The 25,423-nt window shown below is 36.6% G+C and overlaps 1 protein-coding gene across 2 annotated transcripts; it reads right to left on the bottom strand.

The window, feature by feature from the left end:
- Nucleotides 1-7,940: 7,940 nt before the first annotated feature.
- Nucleotides 7,941-23,532, bottom strand: LOC107541922 (UDP-glucuronosyltransferase 2B31-like). Of its 2 annotated transcripts, none has more exons than XM_087816605.1 (6): nucleotides 22,763-23,532; nucleotides 20,236-20,384; nucleotides 14,381-14,512; nucleotides 11,969-12,056; nucleotides 10,882-11,101; nucleotides 7,941-8,220 (listed from the first exon to the last, which is right to left on the bottom strand). In XM_087816605.1, the coding sequence occupies exons 1-6, from the start codon at nucleotides 23,481-23,483 to the stop codon at nucleotides 7,941-7,943; spliced, it is 1,590 nt and encodes a 529-aa protein (XP_087672731.1). In that variant the 5' UTR covers nucleotides 23,484-23,532. The 2 variants fall into 2 exon arrangements, with proteins under 2 accessions (XP_087672731.1, XP_087672736.1); XM_087816610.1 differs by having other exon boundaries at nucleotides 23,015-23,483.
- Nucleotides 23,533-25,423: the final 1,891 nt, after the last annotated feature.

The raw sequence follows: 25,423 nt of genomic DNA, 5'->3' as shown, positions 1-25,423 counted from the left end.
AGGCCCAGAGATTTTATTTTTTATACTATTGAGATTTTATTTTTTAAATAAAACTTTGTGAACATATAATTCACACACCATTCAACTGATTAATTTAAAATGTACAGTTTAATAGTTCATAGTGTAATCACAGAATTGTGCTACCACCATGATGATCGTATGAAGAGCATGTTCATACCCCAGTGAAACCTTTATCTTTTACATGGAACTCCCTAATCTCTTACTCCCCACACCCTATCTAAGCATTAACCTGGTTTGTGTTTCTATAAAGAAGGAGGATTTCTTGTATGGAATAATGTAATATGTGCCCTTTGTGACTGGCTTCTTTTACTTAGCAAAATAATTTAAATATTCATTCATATTGTAGCATGTGTCATGATTTTACCCCTTCTTATTGTAAGATAATATTTCACAGTATAGACAACCACATTTAAAAAATCCGTGCATCAGTTGATAGACATTTATCCCCCAATTTTGGCCACTATGAATAATGTTGGTTTCTTTTAACATTCATATGCAAGATTTGAGTGAACATGTTTTCCTTTCTCCAGGGTATATACCTAGAAGTGGAACTGCTGCACCATATGGTAACTATGTTTAACCTTAGTGAGAAATTGGCAGACTATTTTGTAAGATAGATGCATCATTTTCCATTTCACCACCAAATATGATGGTTTTAATTACATCCTTGCCAACACTTATTATTTTTCTCTGAGATTATAGCCAAGCTAGTGGTGATGAAGTCATATCTCACTGTGATTTTGACTTATCTTTTCCTAATGTCTAATGATATTATTACCTTTTCATATACTTGACCACTTGAATATGATCCTTGGAGAAATGTCTATCCAAAAACTTTGTCAGTTTTTGAGTGGATTATTTGTTGTCTTCTTGTTGTGTTCTGGATATAAGTCCCTTAGATGTGGTGTATAGCAACACAACTGCTTTCTGTATATTGATTTGTATCTAGTACATTGACTGAGTTTATTAGTTTCAAAACTTTTTTGGTGTGGTCTTTAGGATTATTTATATGATAAGATCAGGTGACTACAAACAGGTAATTTTATTACATCATTTCTGATTTTGATATCTTTTATTTATTTTTGTTGCATAATGATATGGATAGGACATCAGTAAAGTGTTGAGTAGAAGTGGTGAGGGTGAGCATCTTTGCCTTGTTCTTAATCGTAGAGGGAATGCTTTGAGTTTTTTCTGTTTGAGTTTGATGTTAGCTGTAGGCTTCTTATATATGCCTTTCATTGTTTTCAGGTAGTTTTCTTCTCTTCTCAGTTGTTGAAAATTTTTATCAAGAAAGGGTGTTGAATTTTCCCGTATGCGTTTTCTGCATCCGTTGAGATGATCATGAGTTTTTTCATTTTCCATTGTGTTATTGTGATGTATCATATTAATTAATTTTCATATGTTGAACCATCCTTGCATTCCAGAGATTTATCCCACTTGGCTGTGGTGTATGATCCTTTTAATGTGCTGTTGCACTTTAATAGTACTTTGTGGAGGATTTCTGCGTTTTTGTCCATCTGGGATATTGGTCCGTAGTTTTCTTGTACGTCTTTTTCTGATTTGGTGTCAGGGTAATGCTGGTCTCATAAAATGAGTTTGGAAGTGTTCTTTCTTCTTCAGTTTTTGGGGAAGAGATTATGAAGGATTAGCACTGATTCTTTAAGTGTTTGGTAGTAAATTCCAGTGACATCACCTGGTTCTGTGCATTGCATTGTTGGGGGGTTTTTGACTACTGACTCAATGACCTTACCACTTACAGGTCTCTTCAGATTCCCTATTTCTTCATGGTTCAGTGTTGGTAGGTTTAATATTTCTAGGAATATATCAATTTCTTATAGGTTACTCAATTTCTAGTGCAGAGTTGTCCATAGTAGTCTCTTATGATTCTTTTAATTCTCTGCCATTACATATAATGTCTCCTCTTTAATTTCTGATTTTCTTTTTGATCTGTCTTCTTTTTTTCTTAGTCTACCTTAAAGCTTGTCTTTTTTTTTTTTTTGTCTTTAAGAAAACTAGTAATTCTGATGTTATTCTATTCTCTATTTCATTTTATTTGTGTTTTAATTTTAATGATCTCTTTCCTTCTGCTGACTTTAGGCTTAGAGATACTTTTCAAGTTCTTTGAGGTATAAAGTTTAGATGATTCTTTGAGATCTATCTTTTTTATTAATGTAGGCATTTTTCATTATAAACTTCCCCCTGAATACTGCTTTTCCAGCATTCCAATACTGCTTTTGCTGCCTCCCATAATTTTGTGTTTTCATTTTTATTTTTCTTGAGATATATTGTACTTCTCCGTTTGATTTCTTCTTTGACCCACTGGTTGTATATGAGTCTGTTGGGTTTGGTTAATTTCCACAGATGTATGAATTTTAGTTTTCATTCTGTTCTTGATTTCTAGTTTCTTACCACTATAGTCAGGAAAGATCTTGATATAATTTCAATCTTGTGAATCTTCTCAAAATGTGTTTGTTACTCCCATTTGGTCTATTGTAGAGAGTCTTCTGTGTGTGTTTGAGAAGTATAGATATTCTGCTATGTTCTGTGTATGTCTGCTGGGCTCATGTGGTCTAAAGTGTTGTTCAAGTTCATTTTTCCCTCTTGATATTCTGTCTCAGTGTTCTATCCATTCATGAAAGTTGGTTATTGAAGTCTCCTACTATTAATGTATTGCTGTCTATCTCTCCCTTCAGTTTGGACAATGTTTGCTTTATATTTTTAGCTGCTGTGATATGGTGTGCATCTAAGTGTATAATTTTTATATCTTCATCATGAATGATGCTTTTATCACCAAATAATACTCTTCTTTTTCTTTTCTGATGATTTCCTCCTTAAAGTATATCTTGTCTGATATAAGTATAGGTATACCTGCTTTCCTTTGGCTACCATTTATATAGAATATCATTTTCCTTAAAAAAAAATAGTTTGGAAAGAATTTAGCCATGGAGGTAAAGTCTTGTGTAGTCAAACTGTACAATATCACTGAAAGGAATTAGAAGACTTCAGCGATGAAAAGACATCCCTTGTTCACAGGTTGGAAGACTTGTAAAGATGGCAATAACCCCTAAAGCAATCTACACATTCAGTGAAATCCCTGCCCATATCCCAGTGGCCTTTGTTGCTAAATGGAAAATTGGTCCAGAAATTCTTATAGAGTTGAACGAAGCCCTAAATAGCCAAAGAATCTTTTTTTTTTTTTTTTTTTTTTAAATATCTTCATTGATCTCAGAGAGAGGAAAGGAAAGGGAGAGAGAGATAGAAACATCAATGATGAGAGAGTCATTGATCGAGCCCACAGCTCAGGCACATGACCTGACCGGGAATCGAACCCCCATCGCCTGGATCCTAGGTTGACGCTCAACCATTGAGCCACGCCCAGCCGGGTAGCCAAAGGGTCTTGAAAAAGAAGAATAAAGTTGTTGGATTCAGACTTCCTGATTTCAATTCTAACATAAATCCACATTAATCAGGACTTTTTGAGATAGATATACAGATCATTAATAGATGGGAGAATCCAGGAATATACCTTCACCTTATGATCAATTGATTTTTGGCAGGAAATCCAAAGCAATTAAATAAGGAAAGAACTGCTCTTTAAACAAATGGTTTTAGGAAAACGGGGTATTCATATGCTACTGAATGAAGTTGAATTGTTATCTCACATCATATACAAAACCTAAATGTAGGAGGTAGAACTATAAAACTCTTATTAGAAAACACAGAAGTAAATCTTGATCTTATATTTGGCAGCGGTTTCTATAATATGATACAAAAGCACAAGCAACCAAATTAGAAATAGATAATTGGCCCCATTAAAATTAGAACTTTTGTACATCAAAGGACACCATCAAGAACTGAAAAGACAAGCCATAGAATTGTATCTGATAAAGGACTTGTATCAGGGACCTTATAAGAAATTCTTGCAAGTCAATGGCAAAAAGACAAACCAATGCAATTTAAAGAACAGGCTGGGGTTTCTAACAGACATTCCTCCAAGGAAGACATACAAGTGGTCAACAAGAATATGCAAAGGTGCTGATCATTAGGCCTCAGGGACATGTGAATCAAAATCACAATGAAATATCACTTGGTAACCACTAGGATAGCTACAATCAAAAATAGGAAAAAAGTTTTGGTGAAATGTGGAGAAATTAGTACCCTCTTGCATTGCTGCTGAGAATAAAGTGGTGGAGCCACTTTGGAAAACGGTCTGGCAGCTCACCAAGTGCTTAAACATAGAATTACCAGGTAGCCCAACAACTCTACTCTTAGGCTTATGCATTCCCTCAACACTTGAAAACAGGCGTTCAAATCAAAGCCTCACATGAATGTTCATAGCAGCACCATTCGCAGCAGGCTACTTGTGAAACCCACTCAATTGTCCCCCAACGGATGAGTGGGCAACTGCATCGTGGTATGTCTATAGGATGGAACTGAATTCACTGTGAAAGGAATTAGGTAGTAGTGTGTGCCACATTGATGGATATTAACCCGTGTTACATGAAAAAAGCCAGACACAAATGGCTACATTTTTATGATTCCATGTATATGAAATGTGCAGAATAGGCAATCAGTCCGTAGATAAAGAAAGCACACTAGTGGTTGCTGGAGACTATGCAGAGGGAGATGCAGGAAGTCACTGCTTAATGAACGGTCTCTTTCTGAGGTGATGGAAATGCCCTGAATCTAGTTGTGGTGCTATAGCACTACATGGTAAATATGGGCAGTGCCCCAGAATTGCACACTTCAAAATGGTTAAAATGGTGAATTTTAGTTTTGTGAATGTACGTTATTTAAAACAACAACAACTACAATAGATGACTGGTCAGATTTGGACTAGAGGCCAGGTTTGTCAGGCATTGGGTTATACCACAAACTTAATTCCTACATGGTTGAAATAGGAATTTCTGTTAAATTTATTACCTTTTACATGTGTATATGTAACATTTTAAATATGTCTTAGGTAATTTATATAGAAGTTAGAATTATTGTGGAAATATTTTTATCCATTTAATAGTGATAGTTGTTAATGCAAGTTGAATTTTGCTACATATAGCAAGTATATAGAAGGGATGTTTTTAGTGCTGTACCATGTGTTGCATTCATCCTTTCAAGACCCTCACAATGAAGATAATACTGTTACTCCAATATCATGTTCACAGAGGAAGTGAAGGGTTAGTCAGGTTAAGTAAGCTGTGCAACCCCACACAACTCTGTAGTAGTTTTGCACGGACTTAAATTCCCATCATTATAAATTCTGTTTTGTTTCAAATGCTTTCCTTTGTGTTTGTACAAAGTTATATATATTTTATTTCCAAATAATATGCCTATCATTAAAAATATGTTTATTTAAAAATGTATTTATAATTAAAATTGACATACAATATAATATTAGATTTAGGTGTACAACATAGTGATTCAACACTTATATACCTTACCAAGTGTTCAGCACCACAAGTCTACTTAACCACCAGTCACTGTAGACCAGTGATTTTCAACTGGTTTGCCCCAAGAATTTTTAAACCATGCAACCCCTGACCATTTATTCAGGGGCACGTTTCCCTTAGATTATCAAATGAAGAAATGACAACAGCCAACACGACAACAGCCATTCAGTGTGAATGAATAAGTATTATACCTATTTGTTTTGTCAAGTTTGCAAAGAATATGATACATTTTTTGTTGTACCACAGAATTTTAGAAGCTAGTTTACGTGTGCCATGAGATGAAGCAGGTTGGAAATCGCTGCTGTGGATAGTTATGACGAGCTTATTCGCTCTGTTTCCTCTGCTCTATGTTGCATCCCTGTGAGTTATTTTATAACAGGCAGTGTTTACTTGTTAACCCCTTTTCTCTTTTCTGCCCATCTCCCCACCCGTCTCTACCCTGGCGCCCATCGGTTTGTTCTCTGCCTGTTTTACTGCTTAGTTGTTCAGCAATAGTGCCCGTAAGCTGCCTGTCCTCTGTGACTGCTGTCTCACTTACCACTTCCACGGGGGGCGTGCTCACTGACGGGCAGCTCTGCAAGGGCCCGAGGGAGCATCCTGCACACCCTGCGGGGCCAGAGACAGGCCCGCAGGACCGTCCCGGATGCAGCAGGGAAAGCAACACGGTTCACTTCTATTTGAAAGTCTTATTGCACATTACGCTCTCTAAAAAGTCGTTTTCTCAGATTCTGAAGTCTGATAAGTCTTTTCTGCGAAAATATTGATTTAATTTATATCAATAAAATCAAAAGTCCCTCAGTATTTGTGTCTTTTTCCTCCAGTTATACATTATAGACCATTTTTACCTTTGTGAATAGCCTGTTCATACACTCTATCTGTTTTCATATAGGACTGTTTGTCTTTTTGTTTGTGATTTATAAGATTTCTCACCATACAATGAGTAGCAATTATTGTTCTGTTATATGTGCTGCAGGATAGATTTGAGGAAAGTTAATTAGCCTATATGAATGATTTAACATGATTACATACTATGGTACATTTTTAGTTCTGTTTTTCTTTAAATGTGTGCCAATTATATACAGAAGATTTATAAAAGTTTCTATAGTAAACTTTTTCTATAATTCTCCCAGCATCTAAGTTTTAACTTGTTTTTAAAATGAATTCATCCTTTGGCTGGACAATATTTATTGTGAGACTTTGATGATGGTCTTCATGGCCATTTACAACAGGAATGCTTTTTCTCATGTGGACCTCTGTGATCTAGCTGTGTATGTTTTAGGAGGGCTTTGAACATCCTTGAGAAGTAAGTTTCTATGTCTACGATTTTTATATTCTTTGCATTGTTATTGATTATGGTCAGTCACAGTGTGTCTGGGTTGAAAAGAATATGGTGACTGTATATTTTTTGACATGCCAAAGACATTAATGTTTCCATATGAGGGTCATGGGAGGGATGAGGCTTCTGAGGAAAGAGCGAAGGAATGAGACATCCTGATCTCCTTTTGGTATATGGAATAATAATGATTATTTCAAACCTTCTTCATCAAACACATTGAATTGTTCACAGTGTTTGTAAGTAGCTAAGTGATGCTGTGCCTTGTTTTTCAAGAGGTGGGCATATATATGTACACACATTTTTGGAGAGAATCAAAATTTACTAAGTCCCTCTAGAGTATAGGTTCTACATTATCAGTTTAGATTATAGATTTGACCGAGTATCCATTATGAAATGCTGAAATGAGAGCAAAATCAACCAAGTGAATCTTTTTAAGGGGCTATAAGGTAAAGAGAATTAGCTACTGAAACCAATAATAGCCTAGGTTTATAATAGGAAGCAATTAGCTGTTGTTATATTTCTCAACCCACATACATTTTGATGGTAAATTAACTTAAACTGGACAAAAGCAAATAACTTGCCATGTCTTTAGAAAGAAATGATTCTGAAGCTGGAGTACAGTAAAACCAAGGAGCATTATTGTTCTCCCAAAATGAAAGGGAAAGATGCATCATTTTACATAATTCTAACTAATTGAATATTTCTTTAGCCAACGGTGCCACACACTACAAATTTTTTTTACCAAAATAAAGTGATAATATTCTGAGTATTTGCATAATAACACTGATATGATGAATAAACTACTTAATGTTCTTGTGTTTATGCCTAATGTTTGAAATATAGTTAAGCTCAATCATTTTTTTGATATGTTTTAGAATTAGAATAATAAAATTCAATATATACCCACATAGCTTTACTATTATTTTATTTTTCCCCAGGTTTTTTATCTTTGGCATGAATATTTTTAACTCTGAAACAGATAGTAAAACCCTTGAACAGAAATTTTGATCTGAGAAGCTAAATTGTGAAGAGATTCTTGTGACAGGAGGAAGTGACCCTGACATCACAACTTCATGCTGGAATAAAGTGGAGGAGTCCCATCTATGGGGCATATCAGCTTCAGGCCTCAGAAACAACTACTCCCTTTTCCCCTTCTTTCCTGGGTTAGCAAACTTCTGGCAACAAAACAGAACACATTTTGTGATGACAAATATGGCAGTTGCCACACAGGCCAGCAAGAACCCAATCACATCCAAAGAGTGGTACTGGAACCAGGTGAGGTCATGGGAGGCTGGCCGCAGGTGTTTGGCTCCTTTGTGGCGCATGACAAACTCGATCCAGAAGACTGCTCGATCTAGAGGTTTCATGGGCTGGTCATGTTGAATTCTTGATAACCTCATTGCATTCTCTTTATATCTAAAGGAGAAGCGCAAAGATAACACACTGAGTGAAAGTTAACTTACCTAAGCATATCATGCCCATGAAAGGCTTTTGAAAATGTCATACATATGATTCAAAATAATGTCATTTATTGACTTGTAGAAGAAGTAATCTATATTTTACTTCTTAATATGTGACTTGGCCTTTAAGTTGGAATTTTCTGGTGACACATAAATTGAAAAGCGAAGATGGAAGTTAATTTGCCATAGTTTTCTTTTCTGGCAGAATTAATGATAGGAGCCATTGTTATAGCTATAAATAAGATGTTGAAAATCACTTTCAGAGTGATTTTCATGAAGAATTTAAAGGGAATAGTGTTATCATGAGTGAAATGCCTCCTCAATAGTTCCTCAGCTTCAGCTCTTCCCTGTGATCATCTTCTCTTTAATTTCAGTCATTGGAATACACCTTTCTGTAATGAGGCTCTCAGCCCCTAGTAAGCATATGAAAAGATGCTAAATAGCAATGGCTCTAAGGGAAATGGAAATCAAGACCTCAAGGAGAGACTACTTCATACCACTAAGATGGTAATAAAATAGACTGATGATAACCAGTGTTGGCCATGACGTGGAGAACTTGAATCTGTCATACACAGCTGACGGGATGTGAAAAGTTGCAACTTCTTTGCATATCAGTTTGGCAGTTCCTCATAGTTACCATATGACCCAGCAATTCTATTTCTAGATTTCTACTTAAAAGAAATTAAAACATGTTCCCTCAAGACATGTATAACAATGTTCATAATAGTAAAATATGGAAACAGCCAAAATGTTCATGAATTATTCAATGGATAAATAAATGAAACACACCCATATATAGACTATTGTGGACAACAAAGGGGCTCTATAATCAATCAATCGAAAGGTTACTTCACAGGGTGGCCTGATCGTAAAATTCTAAACCAGTAAGGTCCTGATGAGTAGTCCTCGGGTTTGTAAAAAGGATTATCTTTGAGTTAATCAAGCCCTGTCCATTGTTCTTTCACAAGTAAGTTACCTTATCTTTGAAAAGATTAATGCTCTCAGACTTCTCCCAGGGTTAACTACCCTCTCCGGACCACATAATCTGGTTCTCTATCCCGAATGCTCCTGTTACCTCCTTAATTCCCAATGTATAAAAGAAACTGCAAAACAGTCATTCTGAGGAATATTTGAGAGGTTTCTTCCCGGCATGTTTACCGTTTGTTTCAAATAACCTCATATAAAAATTCTCTATGGGTTTAGCTATGGCCGGTGTAGCTTAGTTGGTTGGGTGTCATCCGGTATATCTGGCGGTTGCTGGTTTTATTCCCTGTCAGGGCACATGCCCAGGTTGCAGGCTCCATTCCCGTAGGGGGTGTGCAGGATGCAACTGATCATTGTTTTGCTCTCACATTGTTGTTTCTCTCTTTCTCTTCCTTTCACTCTTTCAAAAAATTAATTTCAAAGACCTTTAAACAAAAATTCTCTTTGGGTTTGGATATTTCTTACATTGACACTGTTATTCAGCAATACAAAACTACCACATGGATGAAACTCAAAAACACTCTAAGTGAAAGAAGCTACTTGCAAATATTGTATGATTCTGTTTGTATAAAATGTCCAGAATTTGGTAACTTATTGGGCAGAGAGTCGATTAATGGTTGTGTAGGGCAGGGGAATGGTGAGTGACTTCTAAGAATATGAGATTTCTTTTTGTTATGAAAATGTCTTAAACTTAGGTTATATTGACAGTTCATAACTTTTTAATATAACTACCTATATTTTATTTTTATACTTTAAATGTTGAATTTTATGATATTAAAATATATATCATTGTAACATGTTAAAATAACGATGACAATAAAAATCAATTTTTTAAGCCAAGAGTGATTGTTCACATTAGAATATCCAAACCTGTAGGGAATTTTTATAAGTTTATTTGAGCCAAACTCAGGACATGCTAGGGTGCAATATTTCAAGTGCTTTGGGGAATAGCAGTTTTGTAGCTGTTTTTATGCATTTGATTAAGGAGAAAACAAAGGAACATTACCTGGAGGTTGGGAGGAAGCAAAGCAGGGATTTATTATGGGATTCAGGTAACAAGATTATGTGCTCTCTGGAGAGTTAAGGGTCCTTCTGAGGGGCATTATTTCTGGTATTTCAAAGGAGTGTTAACCTAGTTGCACAAGAACAATGGACAGAGCTGGTTTAAAACTTTTCAGTAAGGAAATTATAGGCCAGGGGCCTGACTACTCATCATGACCTGTGTAGATAGGAATTTAAATCAGATCTCTCTGTGAGGTACTTTCATACAACCCATTTTTTTGTCCACAAGATTCAAAGCTTCAGAAATGTTTGGCTCTGAATTGAAATGTTTTATGCAACTTCTTGTTTTCCTCATTCTGTGGGTTCTGTCATAGTTTAAAAAGTATGTCCTTGCAGTGACCAATATAACGCTATGCTTGCTTGTGTAGAAAATTGTTGCGGTAATTGGTTACCCGTTAAAATGGGTTAAATGCGCCATTGAAATTAATATCTGGTTGAAACTAAAAGCAGATTTAAGATTGGTGAAGCTAGGAGAATAATTTCAAAATTTACCTCTCATCATCGGATGACACTCATACTCATCCCTGACAAAAGAATCTCTAGAAATACTCTTAAAAACTGTGATACTCACGAAGGGTCATTAATGACTGTCTTCAGTGCGTTGAGCAAATCTGCACTAGACATTGTGTTGAAGTCCAGTCTGACAGCCGCTCCCTTGGTCTGCATGCGAGCAATGTTATCGGGTTGATCCGCAAACATAGGGATGCCCACCATAGGGATCCCATGGTAGATCGCCTCATAGATGCCATTGGTTCCACCGTGAGTTATGAAGGCTTTGGTTTTTGGATGACCTAAGATTGGGTGAATTTCAGTAAATTATTAATTATAAGTCTTGAAATAAAATGAGAGTTGGGCAAGAAGAGCTCTCAGAGAGGCAGTCAGTTTAGATGACACATTATTACACACATGCATCTGCATTAAGACGTGTTTAGATCTCAGAACAAGAAGTACTTTAGTTGCTACAAAGGTAAATGGATAGGGGTGTGGCACTGTGACTTGAAAGATGAATACAAGATTGCTGGGTAGACAAAGCAAAAGAGAAAGTTCTGGATAAAAAAATAACACCTGCAGGAAAAAGAAAAAGAAAGGGAGAGGGCATGTCAGAACATACTCTCTTACAGAGATAGTGAAGTCACCGAGTCTTCCATGTGGTGTCCAGGCAGCAGCAAATGTGAATGTGGTGACTCTGGAATTGGAAAGAAAGGAGCACTCTTAACCTGAAATGTGTTGTCACTTCATGAAAAAGATTATGGATATTTCTCTACAGAAAATGGAGAGTCACTGGTAATAAAATAGGTGCTTTTATTTTTCTAATGGCAGTTAGTACCCATCTAGACAGAGAAAGAATAGAAATGAGAAGGTGGGAATCAGGAGACAGTGATGATCCAGGTAGTTATTGAAAAGTTCTTCATGAGAACTAATTACACCTGAAATAAAGATATTTCATTCTAGGCATAAGGAAGGAGACCGTGTGTAGTAAAATGCTAACTTTTATATCTTATCTTTTCCCCCCAGGACTGGAAAACAAATATAAGGAAGGTGAGGTTTTATTTTCAAGTCTTTCTACAATAAATGTTCAATAAACATGTTTCCTTTTCAACTCTTACCACTCTGTTTGCAGTTACTGTAATTTTAGTGTTTGTTTTCTAGAGTCTCACCAAGAAGGTCATTCTGGGGAATCCACTTATAGAGCCGAGTATTTGGTCCTAAGGTGTCTGGTTTCTTGCCATTAAACCTCCATAGAACCTGTTAAAGTAAAGAGAATATTTTATTCCATGAGTTGATCTAAAGTTATAGCAGATTTGAATCTGAAAGAAATTAGAAGATAACCTAGTTAAACCTCTTCATAGACAGATACATAATGACAGAGATATTAAATATGAGAACTATTTTAACACTGGTATAATGGAAATGCCCATAGTTTGAGTGCTTATTTTTATATTTAATGAAGTATGAATGCAATTATGATGTTGAACACACAGAGGAATACAAATGAGATGATCAATGATGAAGTGAATATTTAAGAAATTTTTTTGTATAGTCATTATCATTCTAGTGTAAAAGATAGACAATTACTACACATTTCTCTATTTATTATAATTGCTCATTTTACAGTGTAATATTAGCCTATTTTAATATGTGTTACAGGAGGGAGTTTTCTTATATCCACTTGTTTCATAAGCTATTTTTTTACATCAAATATTTAACTTTATTTTTACATTTTTCTACTTTGTCTATTTAAGGTCACTAATTTTTTTTTTTTTAATCTTGTTTCTTTTGTATTGACTTTATTGGGATGAAAATGTTGGACAAAATTATGCAGGTTTCAGGTACACAATTCTACAGACATCATCTGCACACTATACTGTGTGTTCAACACCCCAAGTCAAGTCTCTGTCCATCACCATTTACCCCCCAGACCCTCCTCCCCTTTCCCTCCCCGCATCCCTCCCCACCCGCAATCACCACACTGTTGTCCATGACAAGTCAGTGAGATTTCCCTCTTCTTTCCCTGTTTGTTCAACCCTAACCCCCCCTCTCCTTACCCCCACCCCGACAAGCATCAGCCTGATCTCTGTCCATGAGTCTCTTTTTCCTGTTTGTTCATTTTGTTCATTAGATTACACACATGAGTGAAATGCTATAGTATTTGTCTCTCTGAGAGGCTTATTTCACTTCACCTAACACTCTCCAGGCCCATCCTTGCTGTCCAGGAGGTAAGATTGTCTTCTTTTTATGGCTGAGTAGTATTCCATTGTGGAAATGTACTACAGTTTTTTTCTTTTTCTTTCTTTCTTTTATCTCCATGAACTGAAGATTTTTTCCTATATCTGGGTTTGGATATTTTTTAAATGTAAAAAAGAAGAGCCTGTTGAAACTTTATTACAGTATAGATGCTGAAAAAAAATCCAAAATTGATTTATGCTAAAGGTTTTTTAACTAACTGTTAACACTTGAATGACACACTTCAAAGCATGGACCACACTGATTACTATGGGACCTGTAGCCAAGAAATTATTATGGCCAGGACCAAAATAGATTCTGATTTTGGAATTCTTTAACAGTCCTCATAAACTGGATTGTAATTTACAAGTGCTTAACATTTACTTGCTATGTGAATGTAAAAGCAGCATTATATTTTCAGCAAAAATTAGCATAGGTTATAAGCAGAAATTACATCAGTTAGGAGACTAAAAAGCAGTTCACAAATACCCAAAGACTGCAGGTGTATTCTGTATATAGGAAATTCATTTACTATTGTGATTTGGAGAGGGGGCATCTGAAACTGTCCCGTACTGGGCTTGCTTCTAGTTGACTCCCTATTATACACCCTACTCCTTCCTTCACCAAGAGGAGTTTTTATTCTGATGGGTTAGATTTTAGGAGCCACATTTTATAAACCACAGGGTCATGTTAAGGGGTAGACCCTTTCCCCCTTCCCCTCTCTAATTTATCTTCCTCCACTTTTATAGGACCTAGTCTGCCAGATCATGACTGTTTCTTTCTGTAAATCATGGTGGTTGGCTCGGGTCCCTGGACACAGTTTAGTGAGTCCTGGCTGTGCTTTCTCTGGTTAGCACCTGGAAAAGCACACTGGATAGGCCTGTTTCAAAAATTAGGGGTTGTTAGAATGGCCTGGGTTACTTAGCAAGCCTAAACTGCACCATTCCTTTCAGACTCTTATCAATTCCTGCTTAACATTATGTTAGAATTTAAATCCTTTCTGAGAGCATCTGGAGTGTGTACAGTGCCTTCAGGAATCCTGCAACGAAAAGGAGCGAATGACAGGGCAGAGTCTGGTGATCCTGGTACCCACCTGCAATATCATCAGAGCAGGAAACCTTACCCGGTGCCTCTTAAACACATTTCATTCTGATCACAATGTGAATTCCAAAGTTACTGTCCGATCCACCCTTTGTACTGCTATTGTAGCATGTGCCTTGTATATTTTGGTTTGGATTCATAGCTGAGATAAATGGGAGCTATCACAATGGCTTACATGACACACAGGAAATTTATGTAATTAGAGCCTTCACAGAGTTGTCCATGATTAAGGTGCTGAGTCTAACCTTTTGTGGAATCTGGGCAAGGGCTGAGGCAATCACATTGGCTCTTTCTTCTGATATGTTACTGACCATTGACCCCAGAGTAAACACAACAATACCATTTTGTCCAGAGCTCTGGGCAAACTCTTCCATTTCCTGTAAAGAAAAAATTGCTGCATCACTGTGGGGAAAGTGAAAACGCTTTGGCTCTCTGGCCACCTTCTCAGGGCAGAAGGCCGCAGTTATGTAAACATGATATAACAGTCACAAGAGGTGCCCTGTTAGCTGGCTAGTGTCTGAGCCGTGCTGGCTGAGAGCCACTATTGTCCTGGCCCCTGTAGGACTGGCCCAGGCCTTTGAGAGGTGCGGGTTTGCGGATTGTTCCCCAGGTTGCAGTTAGCTCCCCCTGGGTGGGTTTGTCCCCCGAGGCGCAGTGTGCCCCCTAGTGCCCCGCCAGCCACCCCCTAGAGGGAGTGTGGGTTTGTCTCTGTAGATTTGGCCTGCCCTAGCCAAATAAAGAAAGTGTCTCATCCTCCTTTGGCTCCACAGTTGTCTGAGGACTGTGCCCGGATCTAGAGTGAACCTCCCTGGCCCTGTCTGGCCACTACAGTTAGCATAGTCCTTGGCATGACCCTTGGGTGGTCCTCTGCATTACAGTCACTGAAGAGCAATAGCATGGTGAATGCCATTGAAAGGCATGCTTCAGACAAGAAAGGAGAGAAATCAGGTGTTGTCTGGGATTATGAGTCCTTCCTTTGGTTTGAGTTGTCATAAAATACACATAACATAAAATGACCATCTTAACAGTTCCTAAGTGTACAATTCAGTAGTATGTATATTCACATTGTTGTAGAACCATGTTACAGAACTTTTTCATCTTGCAAAACTGGAACTGTACCCATGATGCAATATTTCCCCGTTCACCAGTCCCTGGTAACTATGATTCCGCTTTCTGTTTCCGTGAATTAGACCAGTCTTCATACATCATAAAAGTGGAATCATGCAGCATTGCCTTTTTGTCAGTGGCCCATTCATTGAACATGATATCCTCAGGCTTCATCCGTGTTATAGTGTGTGTTAGAGTTTCCTTCCATATTAAGGCTGAGTCAAATTGCATCTTGTGTATGCACCACATTTTATTTATTGATTTTCGTGTTGATGGGCCCTTGGGCTGCTTCTACGTTTGACTGTTGTAAAGAATGCTGCTATGAATTTGGGTGTGCAAATATTTTATTGAGATTGTGATTTTCATTCTTTTGGATATATACAAAGAAGTGGAATTGCTGGGCCACATGGTGATCCTAGTTTTATTTTTGGAGAGGATCGCCATTCTGTTTTCAGGTTATTTTTTTGTGTTTTTTTGTTTTTTCTATAAACAGATTCCTTAGTTCAGTTTCTGTGGAAGGGTGCATGTTACTTGAGATTGATTTCCTTTATCATGTATATTTTTGCAAGTGTGTATATGTATATAACCAAGAAATGAAGCAGAGCCAGTACACAGTAGTGAGGAGGAAATACTGTTAGACAATTTTCTCCAAGGCTCTTTGTTTATAATGTTATTAATTACTAATACAGATTCTTTGAATGAGGCCACAGAGCAGTTCCAAATTCACCTTTTATTCTTTATCATTATAGTTTTGCTAAATCACTTGTGCTTATTTCAGGCACATTTTCTGTAGAATTATTTTAGTTTAGTCATTAGTGTTTTATTTCCCTAAGAATTATGACTGGAATCACTATATGTGTTTTCCTCTCACTTCTCTAATACTTTAATATTTGTCATAGTTTCTGAAATACTTCCTCTGAGACACTCTTTAATGGCTGGAGGTTAAGGATAGTTGATATTCAGGAGTGTGGTATAATGGTTTGGAGTTTCCTTGAACTAGTCCTATATGTGTATAATCCGGAATTATATATGTTAAGTTACATATTTGATCGGCCATATTTCTCGGCTTCTTTACCAATGGCACCATTTACCCTGAAATCATATTGTAAAATCAATGTCTCTTTAGAAAGTGCTGTGTGTAACTAGCTGTGAGAACTCCATTATCACCTTAGCGGGTCCTCCATGGAGCACATTAATGGCAGTGAGAGAGGTTCACCAGAGCTGAGACCTGCTTGAGTAGCTCACTTTCACCTATGTAAGTCTCTGTTGAAGTCGAGTTTTCCTGGAACTGTTTGAAAATAATTTTGACTTTTGATCCCTAATCCTTGCCAGTATTTATAATTTCATTACTTTTGATACTGGTGTAATTCCTTATTGTTCAATGTACTTTTCTCAAGAAATGAAACAGATGAGCCAACTGTTTCCTGAATATTTTGTTAAAACTGCACACTCATATCTTGCTTTGTCCCCTCTTTTTTAAATTTAGCATTTGTTTTTTTGTCTCTTTAAAAATAATGACCAAAGCCTTCTGAAATAAAAATATACAGTACTTTCCAAGTTTAGAAAGTTATGACTCTTCATTGTCATAAAGGTCTCTTTGAAGTGGTGCTTTCACAGATAAAAGAAAAGAGATGAGCCTCTTCAAACTGTGTCCATGTGACTGCATAACAGTTAGGGCTTTCTTCAACAGGATAATTTTCCACTGGTGACATCGGTTTGAATGTGAAGGCCATTGAACTTTCCTATGGCCCACTTGGTGCCTCTAGTTAAGGTGCAGGATTCCAGTGACCTGCTGCATAATTTAAAATCACATGTGTTCAGTGTTTTGTCTCATTAATTGACTGCCATTAGCTTTCTTATTGACCATAGAAACCACAAGAGACTACTCTCAATAATCATACACCAACAAATCTGACAACCTAAAATAAATGGATAAATTCCTAAAAATAGACAACCTACAAAGACTGAAAGTTGAGGAAATGGAAAAGCTGAAGAGAGTAGTTATTAGTTAGGTGATTGAGTTAGTAATGAAATGTCTCTCAACAAGGGAAAGTGCAGAACCAGATGGCTTCATGGGTAAAGCGCACCCCAATTTAAATAAGAATCCTGATTCTTCTCAGACTCTTCCAAAAAATAAAAGCGGAGGGATCTCTTCCAAAGTAAGTTTATGATAACCTGATAAACCAGACAAGGACACCATAAGAAAACAAAACGATACATTAAAAAGATTACACTAAGATTCAGGAGCCGTATGCTAACGATGCAGGGATGGTTCCAATTCCACAATTCAGTAAATGTGGAATTTACACAACATTAATAGAATGAAAGATAAAAATCATGATCATCTCGACAGACACAAAAGTCTTTTGACTAAAATTCAGCATCCAGCCATTACGAGAACTTTCAATAGCATGGGTACTGAGGAAAGACCACAACAAAATAAAGGTCATCCAAGACAAGCCCACAGCGAAAATACTCAATGTCTTGGAAAACTGAAAGCTTCTCCACTGAGATCAGTAATAAGACCAGAACGCCCATTCTTGCCATTTTTATTCAACACATTACCTGGAGCCCTAGTCAGAGCAATCAGGCAACAAAATGAAATTAAAGTCATACAATTTGGAAAGGAAAAAGTAAAATGGTGTTTATTTACAGATGCCATCATAATATATATATAGAAAATACGGAAGACTCCATTAAAAATGCTTAGAATTAATAAACAAATAAAGTAAGGTTCCATTTTTCAAAATCAATGTAGGAACGTCGGTTGCATATTTATGCACTCACAACAAAGTATCAGGACGGAAATGTCCTTGCTATTTGTTTTGAAAATTATTCTTTCTCGATAAGACACCAAAAAACACAAAAGCAGAAGGGAAAGTGACAGGTGGGAGTACCTCAAAGGAAAAGCTTCTGCATAACAAAGGAAACCATCAACAACCTTAAATGCAACCTACAGAATGGGAGAAAATATTTGGAAATCATATATGTGATGAAAGGTTAATATCCAAAATGTGTAGAGAACTCACCCATCTCACTAGCAAAAAAAATAGCACTGAGATTAAAAACTGGGCAGAGCTCTGAAGAGACATTTTGCAAAGAAGACATACAAGTGGACAATAGGGACATGAAAAGGGGGTCAGCATCACTAGTCATCAGGGAAAAGCAAATGAGAACCACACTGAGATACCATCTACCACCTGGTAGGTTGCCTGTCATCAAAAAGATGAGAGAACAAATCCGGTGTGATGTGGGGAAAGGGGGCACGTGTAGTTTGGCAGGAATGTAAATTGGTACAAGCACTATGGAAAAGAGTGTGGAGTTTCCTGAAAAATTAAAAATAGAACTATCGTATGATCCAGCAATCCCAGTTCTGCGTATACTATATCCAAAGGAAATGAAAACGGGATAGTGACAAGATATCTGTACTCCCATGTTAATTGCAGCATTGGTCACAATGCAAGAGATGGAATCAACCTTGGGATCCTTCAAAGGATGAGCAAGGGACATATATATACTCACACGTTGGAATATTTTCAGCCATGAGAAAGGAGGACATTATGCTGTTGGTTCTAACATAAACGGACTGTGAGGGCATTAATGTTTAGCTGCATAAGCCAGACAGAGAAAGGCAAATAGTGCATATCATCACTTATATATGGGATCTAAAAAAATTAAAAAGGCACTCGTAGAAAAGTGGTTGCAGGAGGTTGGGGGTGGAGGAAATAGGGAGATGTTGGTATAAGAATATAAACTTTTTTTATCTATGAGATGCAAAAGGTCTGGGGATCTAATGCATAACCTGGTGACTAAAGTTGATAGCACAGTGTTGTGTAATTGAAATTTGCTGAGAGCAGGACTTATATGTCCTCACACAGACAGAAAAGGAGAAATCTGAGAGGTGATGGATGAGTTAATTAACTACCTGAACAGAATCCCTGCTCCATGTACATATATGTCAAGTCACTCTGTACACTCTAAATATCTTATAATTTTTTATGTCACTTATATCTCAATAAAGGTAAAAAACCCCACAAAAACAAAAAAAAACACAACAGGATTATATTGAATAGAACTTTTTCTAATTTTAGCTCAGGCTTTAGACCCTGTGAAAGTTATATATAGCTGAATATTTTTGATCAAAATAGAAATTGGGTTAACCGTTAAATGAGACATCTGTTTTATGTCACTGCCAATGAAATGGTAGACAAACAGGACGTCTTAAGAGATAATAAAATAATTAATAAAAGATGCTTGTTTGTAATTGTCTTAAAGATATGATATCAATTTAAAGCACATTATGTTATTGCTTTTCTTCATAAGGAGTATCCTGTATGCTGAGAATTCTTTTGCAATTTTGTAGTATGGGGAATTTTCAGGTACAATCGGTAGGAATTACTTAGTCTATTAAAAATGCAGGATTTGGGTCCTTGTTATATATGCAGTGTACGTTTCCTTTGTGCTCATTTTGTCCATCAGCTGTGATGCTGAGAATCATGTTCCCAAAGGGATCCTTACTGAGACTTTTGTGCCAGCTTGGTGTATGGCAGAAAGCACCTGTTTTAAAAAGCTCTTTTTGGCCCAGCCGGTAGTGACTTCGGGTTGAACATCAACCTATGATTGAGGATTTGGGGTTGCGATTCCGGGGTGCGGCACATGCCTGGGTTGGGGGCTCTATCCCCAGCAAGGGGCATGCCGAAGGCAGCTGATGAATGACACTCTCATCATTGATGTTTCTATCTCTCTCTCTCCCTCTCCTCCTCTCACTGAAATCAATAAAGATATATATTTTTTAAAAAGGCTCTTTATGCTAAGATGTCAAACTGGATTTCAAATGGGGAATTTTTTATATGCTGGAATTGAATAAATGTTGGGTTTTTCTGCAAATATTGCCGGAATACATTCATAATGACAAGAGGAATTGTTTTTTTTGTAAGGTAGAATACTGGTGAGTATCCTCAAACAACAACAACAAAAACAGGAATAGGTTTACCTTAGGCAGAGGTTTGGCAGGTTTGCAGTGGAGGCCTCCAACAAAATGGAAATGTGGTAAGAATGGGCGGGGAAATTCAAAGTCCCAGTAGGTCCGAATGAGCCATATTTCAGCTTTACTCATTAATTCAAATAATGTAGTGGGTCTTCCTGAAAGGAAAAAGCAAACAGAAGGTAGAGGAAAAAAAAGCATTTTAATGTAAGTACTACACTTGGAAATTTTCTGAAAGGTGCTGGGAATATGTAGCCAAAATGTTGTAAAGTGTCTGGGATTTGATAATATAAATATTTATACATATGGTGTATATGTATACATACTCATATATATATGACAAAATATATAAAATTTGTATAGTTTATGTTTATGTTCAAATATATAAGACAAAGTGCTAGAGAATTGTTGTCTCTAATGTGACATCAGTACATTCAAAATGATAAATAGTTATTACATGTAAGCCAACATAGAATTAAACATATTTGTTTACTCTGTAAAGCCACAGAAGTAACACATGCAAATGTGCACAGTTATTTGAGCTTCCTACTCAATTAACCATTGGAAACACATTGCCTAGAGTATTAGCTTAGTTTCTACAATTTAGGAAGCTATTTCCTTTATAACAGATTTTCTAAGAACTTTCAGGTTTTTGAAAGTATGTCTCAGTTCCTGATAGTTACTATTGCACTTTGTTCATTTTAGGAGCTTAATAATCTTTGTATATATTTAATAATGATATTTAGAGCTGTAATAAAGAAGGATTTCTTACCCTTTGGGACAGCATGGAGGGACCTGGAGATTATTATGCTAAAGGAAATGAGCCAGTCAGAGAAAGACAAGTATCACATGATGTCACTTATATGTGGAATTTTACTAAGGAATGAAATAAACGAGTGAACAAAATAGATTTAGACACATGGAAGCATGCAACAGACTGAGGAATCTCAGAGAGGAGTGGGGTGGAAGAGATTAACCAAAGAACTTAGATTCATATGTGCATAACCTACAGACACAGACAATAGTACAGTGAAGGCATGGGGAGGGAGGAGAAGCGGGGTTCAGGGGATGGGTGGGTGGAAAAGGGGGACATCTGTAATACTTTCAACAATAAAGGTAAATTTAAAAAATAGTGCAAATAATGATATTTGCCAATAACAACTGGAAACTTTTCATAAGATATGGAAATAGATGTGTTCTCCCCCCTTTTTAAAAAAATATATCTTTATTGATTTCAGAGAAAGGAAGGGAGAGGAAGAGAGAGAGAGAGAGAGAGAGAGAGAAATATCAACGATGAGAGAGTCATCATTGATCAGCTGCCTCCTGCCCGCCCCCAACTGGGGATCGATCCTGCCCAACCCAGACATGTGCTCTGATTGGGAATTGAACCACGATCTCTTGGGTCCTAGATCGAAGGTCAACCTCTGAGCCATGTCCAGCAGGGCTCCCTTAATTTGGACTTATTTTGTATGTAATGGGGAGATATCGTTTTAAAAAATATAGACTAATAACTTTAATGTCCACACTTCAACAAGATTTTTTGACCTTTAAAGGAGATGATTGTAAGCACTTAGCGAATGAATGTGTAATCTTGAGAATCGCTGAGTTATAGGTTCTTGGGTCTGGAATGGAGTAATTGTATCTCTGCATTGTGAATAATTTTTTAGGTAATATGCCAAAAGAGTTTAATTTTTATATAAGGAAACTGAGGATAAACAAGTGGAAACAATTACCTCAATGCTTTTTCGACAGCTGTGCTAGAAATAAAGTCACTTCTCAATGTACATTTCTACTTTGATCAAGATAGTGAAATTTCTAATGCCTCTTTTTGAGATGAAAAAATTATAGTAAAATGGATATGTTGGAAATAAGTACAGCTCAGAGAATTTTTAGGGTAGTGAAACTATTCTCTTTAATACATGTCATTATAAATTTGTCAAAACCCATGGAATATGTAACAGCGTAAGTGATCTCCAACATAGACTATGGACTTTGGAGGATGATGATGTGTCAATACATGTTCAGCAGTTGTAACAAATGTGTCACTCTGGTGCCATAGGTTGAAAATGAAGGGTTCTATGCATGTGTGGGGGCCGGGGTTATATGGGAAACCTTACTCAATATTGCTGTGAGCTTAAAAGTGCTCTAACGATAAGTATATGATGGATACTATTCGGACATTACATTTAAGGAACAACAAAGGGAGAATAAAACACTTAACCTAGAAAAAAAGAATAAAAAAAAGAAATCATATTACAAACAGCAAAGAATTAATGTGTAACTGCCTCTAGCACTCAGTGCTTCAGTGTGTGGTTTCTGCCTTCTGGAAGTGTCCTGTACTAATAATGGACCACAGGGTTAAAAATGATCTTATAACTTAAGCATTTCTATAATATTTCTAAGATTGAAATATCATAATATTATTTAGTCATTTTACTCATAAAAGAAATTTCCCCTGACTTAATGTTTATACAAACTCACATCTCATGGCACTAGACAAGTTAGGACTTCAAGCCACCATTAAAACATGACTTACCTAGTACCTCAGTATATAACTGGTCCCACTTCTTCTGATCAAATGTTTGGAACCAGAAGTCAAAATAGAGCACGTATATCATATTTTTTACCCTCTCCATGAAGGTCATTTGATCACTTAACTCTGACAAGACAGCAGGTGCATAGGACGGAGGGAATGGAAGTCCTCCAATATGCTTCTCAATTGTAGAGCCTGGAGTGAAGCGCAGACTGTACACCAAAGGTATTTTAAGTACTTCAGCCAGCAGCTCACCACAGGGTCCAAAGGGGTCTGCAAGAATGACATCAAACCTTGATTCCTGTAGTTTTGTCATCAGTTTCTTGTTTAAAACTGCATCTTTACAGAGCTTCTGAATGTAATCATAATATTCCCCAAAGATATCTTGCATTAGTGAAAAATAAGTAAAAAAGCCATCTTTTGGTGTATTTGTCCATTTAGAGATCAGCTGCATGAAAAGATCCTCAAAATCATCTTTTGTTAAAGATGTAGGAAAAATCTCAAAATTAATAGCAGATGCCTTATTGGGATCAACAAGAATTGAAGCTGAAGATGTCATAACAGTCACTTCATGACCTCTGTGGACAAGTTCATCCAGAATTATCTTCATATTCATCCAATGGCTATATTCTGTGGGCCACACCAGCACCTTTCCACAACACCCAGGGCTAAAGTGACAACCCAGTTGTAGCAGCAGCAGAACGGAAATCCACTTCGTAGGCATCCTGGTGGAACACAGTGTTTCTTTTCAAATGACTGATCCCTTTTACCATGGTTCATGCTTATGTCCAAAGAGAAATTGATCAGAAAGTTAAAATACAACTGCTACACCTCAAAGTAAATACATTTCATGAACAGTCAGAGCATTGGAACAGAAGTGGGGAAAGCAAATACAGATGATCTTTTTTGTGAGCAAGTGGGTTTATAGCTGTTTTATGATTGTAAGTGCTATCCAAGACTTGCACATACAAGTCTTCTGTCTTATATTCTAAAGAAGTCCCTTTAAGAAGAAAAGGAAACGCCACAAACCAGAAACTAGAAAATATGAGAAAGGAATAAAAAATTTCACAGGTAAAGCCAAATATTCAATAAATACATCATGTCAGACATTTAAAAAGTTACTACACAGTAAAAAGAGAAAAGGTATGTAACTCAGCTCAAAATACAATAAGTAATTAGCACATATACAACACAAAACGATTGAAAAGATGACCCCTTTACATAAAATGTAGAAGGGGAGCAAAAGTTTAATTCTTATAGAATATATTTGAAGTGAAATATCTATTAGCTTCAAGTAGAATGCTGTAGATATAGAATGATATACATAAAGTTTATGATGACCACACATCAAAGCCCTAAAAATGTTATACAAAGAACAAAGAGGAAGGAATGCAAACAAAATACTAAAGAAAAACAGGAAACCACAAGGGAAGCAATCAAGAGAAGAAAGGAGTAGAGGAGAACTATGAAAACAACCAAAAAGCCATTAACAAGTGGTAATAGGTAAATAACTATCAATGATTCCTTTAAATGTAAATGGATTTAATGCTCCAATAGAAAGACATAGGGCAGACCTGGCTGGGTGGCTGAGTTGGTTGGAGCATCATCCTGTGCACGTATACGTGTCAAGGTATATGCCTGGCTTTCAGTTCAGTCCCCAGTAGGAAGTGTGCAGGAGGGAGCCAATCAGTGTATCTCTCTCCTATAGATATTTCTCTCTCTCTCTGTCCCTTCCTCACTCTCTCTAAAACCTCCACAAAAAAGTAAAAGAAATAGACATATTTATTTTCCATTGTAAGTATGGGATAGTTAACAGTTAACAATGGACATGATAATAACAATGAGGGGTTCTGTGGGTTCTGCTCTGGAGCAGTGATTATGCCCTGAGGTGTCTGGAGAAAGGAAATACTCTGACATTCCAAAGGTATGTTATTGTAGATGCAAAAATACAATAGGCTAAATCAAGGCAAAGACTGATCTTTTTCAAAGAAGATACTGGCCTAGGACATGACCTTCTGCCATGACTCATTTTAGTTAGAAAGTTTTCATTTCAGATCATCCCATGTGGTTACTTTAGGTCTCTGGGTTTGTAAGGCTGCCATGCAGGCCTCCCCTAGGCTTGTCAGGTTTATTATGTGGCCCCCTCTTTGTCCACATTATCTAGAAGATTTTAGGGAGGATTGATGGTTTTTCTTTCCTAAGTATTTGTAAATATTCACTGGTGAAGAAGTCTGGGTTGGGAGTTTTCTTCGTTGGCAGTTCTATGACTCAACTGCAAGTTTTAACAGTTTTTAACCAAGATTCAATTTCTTTACTGGATATTATTAGGCAATTCAAAATGTATATTTCTACTTCTGGTGTAACTATTTATAAATTGTGTTTTATACTAATATTTTCATTATATAGCATTTTGTTTATATAGTTACACCTAAAACACTGTTAAGAAAAATTTTAATATCTGATTGTTCTGTATTACTTTTATTTCTTTATGTCTGATACTGATAATTTGTATCTGCTCTATTTCTTTCTTGATTCAATTTGCCAGGAGTTGATTTATTAGTAGATTAATTTGGTCTGTTTAGAGCCTGTTTTTGGACTCATCGATCATCTTCATTGTATGTTTGTATTATATTTATTTGTCTAATATGAATTTCTTCTACTGTG

Source organism: Miniopterus natalensis, chromosome 1, assembly GCF_054644295.1.
Source record: "Miniopterus natalensis isolate mMinNat1 chromosome 1, mMinNat1.hap1, whole genome shotgun sequence".
NCBI lineage: Eukaryota > Metazoa > Chordata > Mammalia > Chiroptera > Miniopteridae > Miniopterus > Miniopterus natalensis.
The sequence above is the reverse complement of the archived record's forward strand: the minus strand, read 5'-3'. Positions and strand labels throughout refer to the sequence as shown.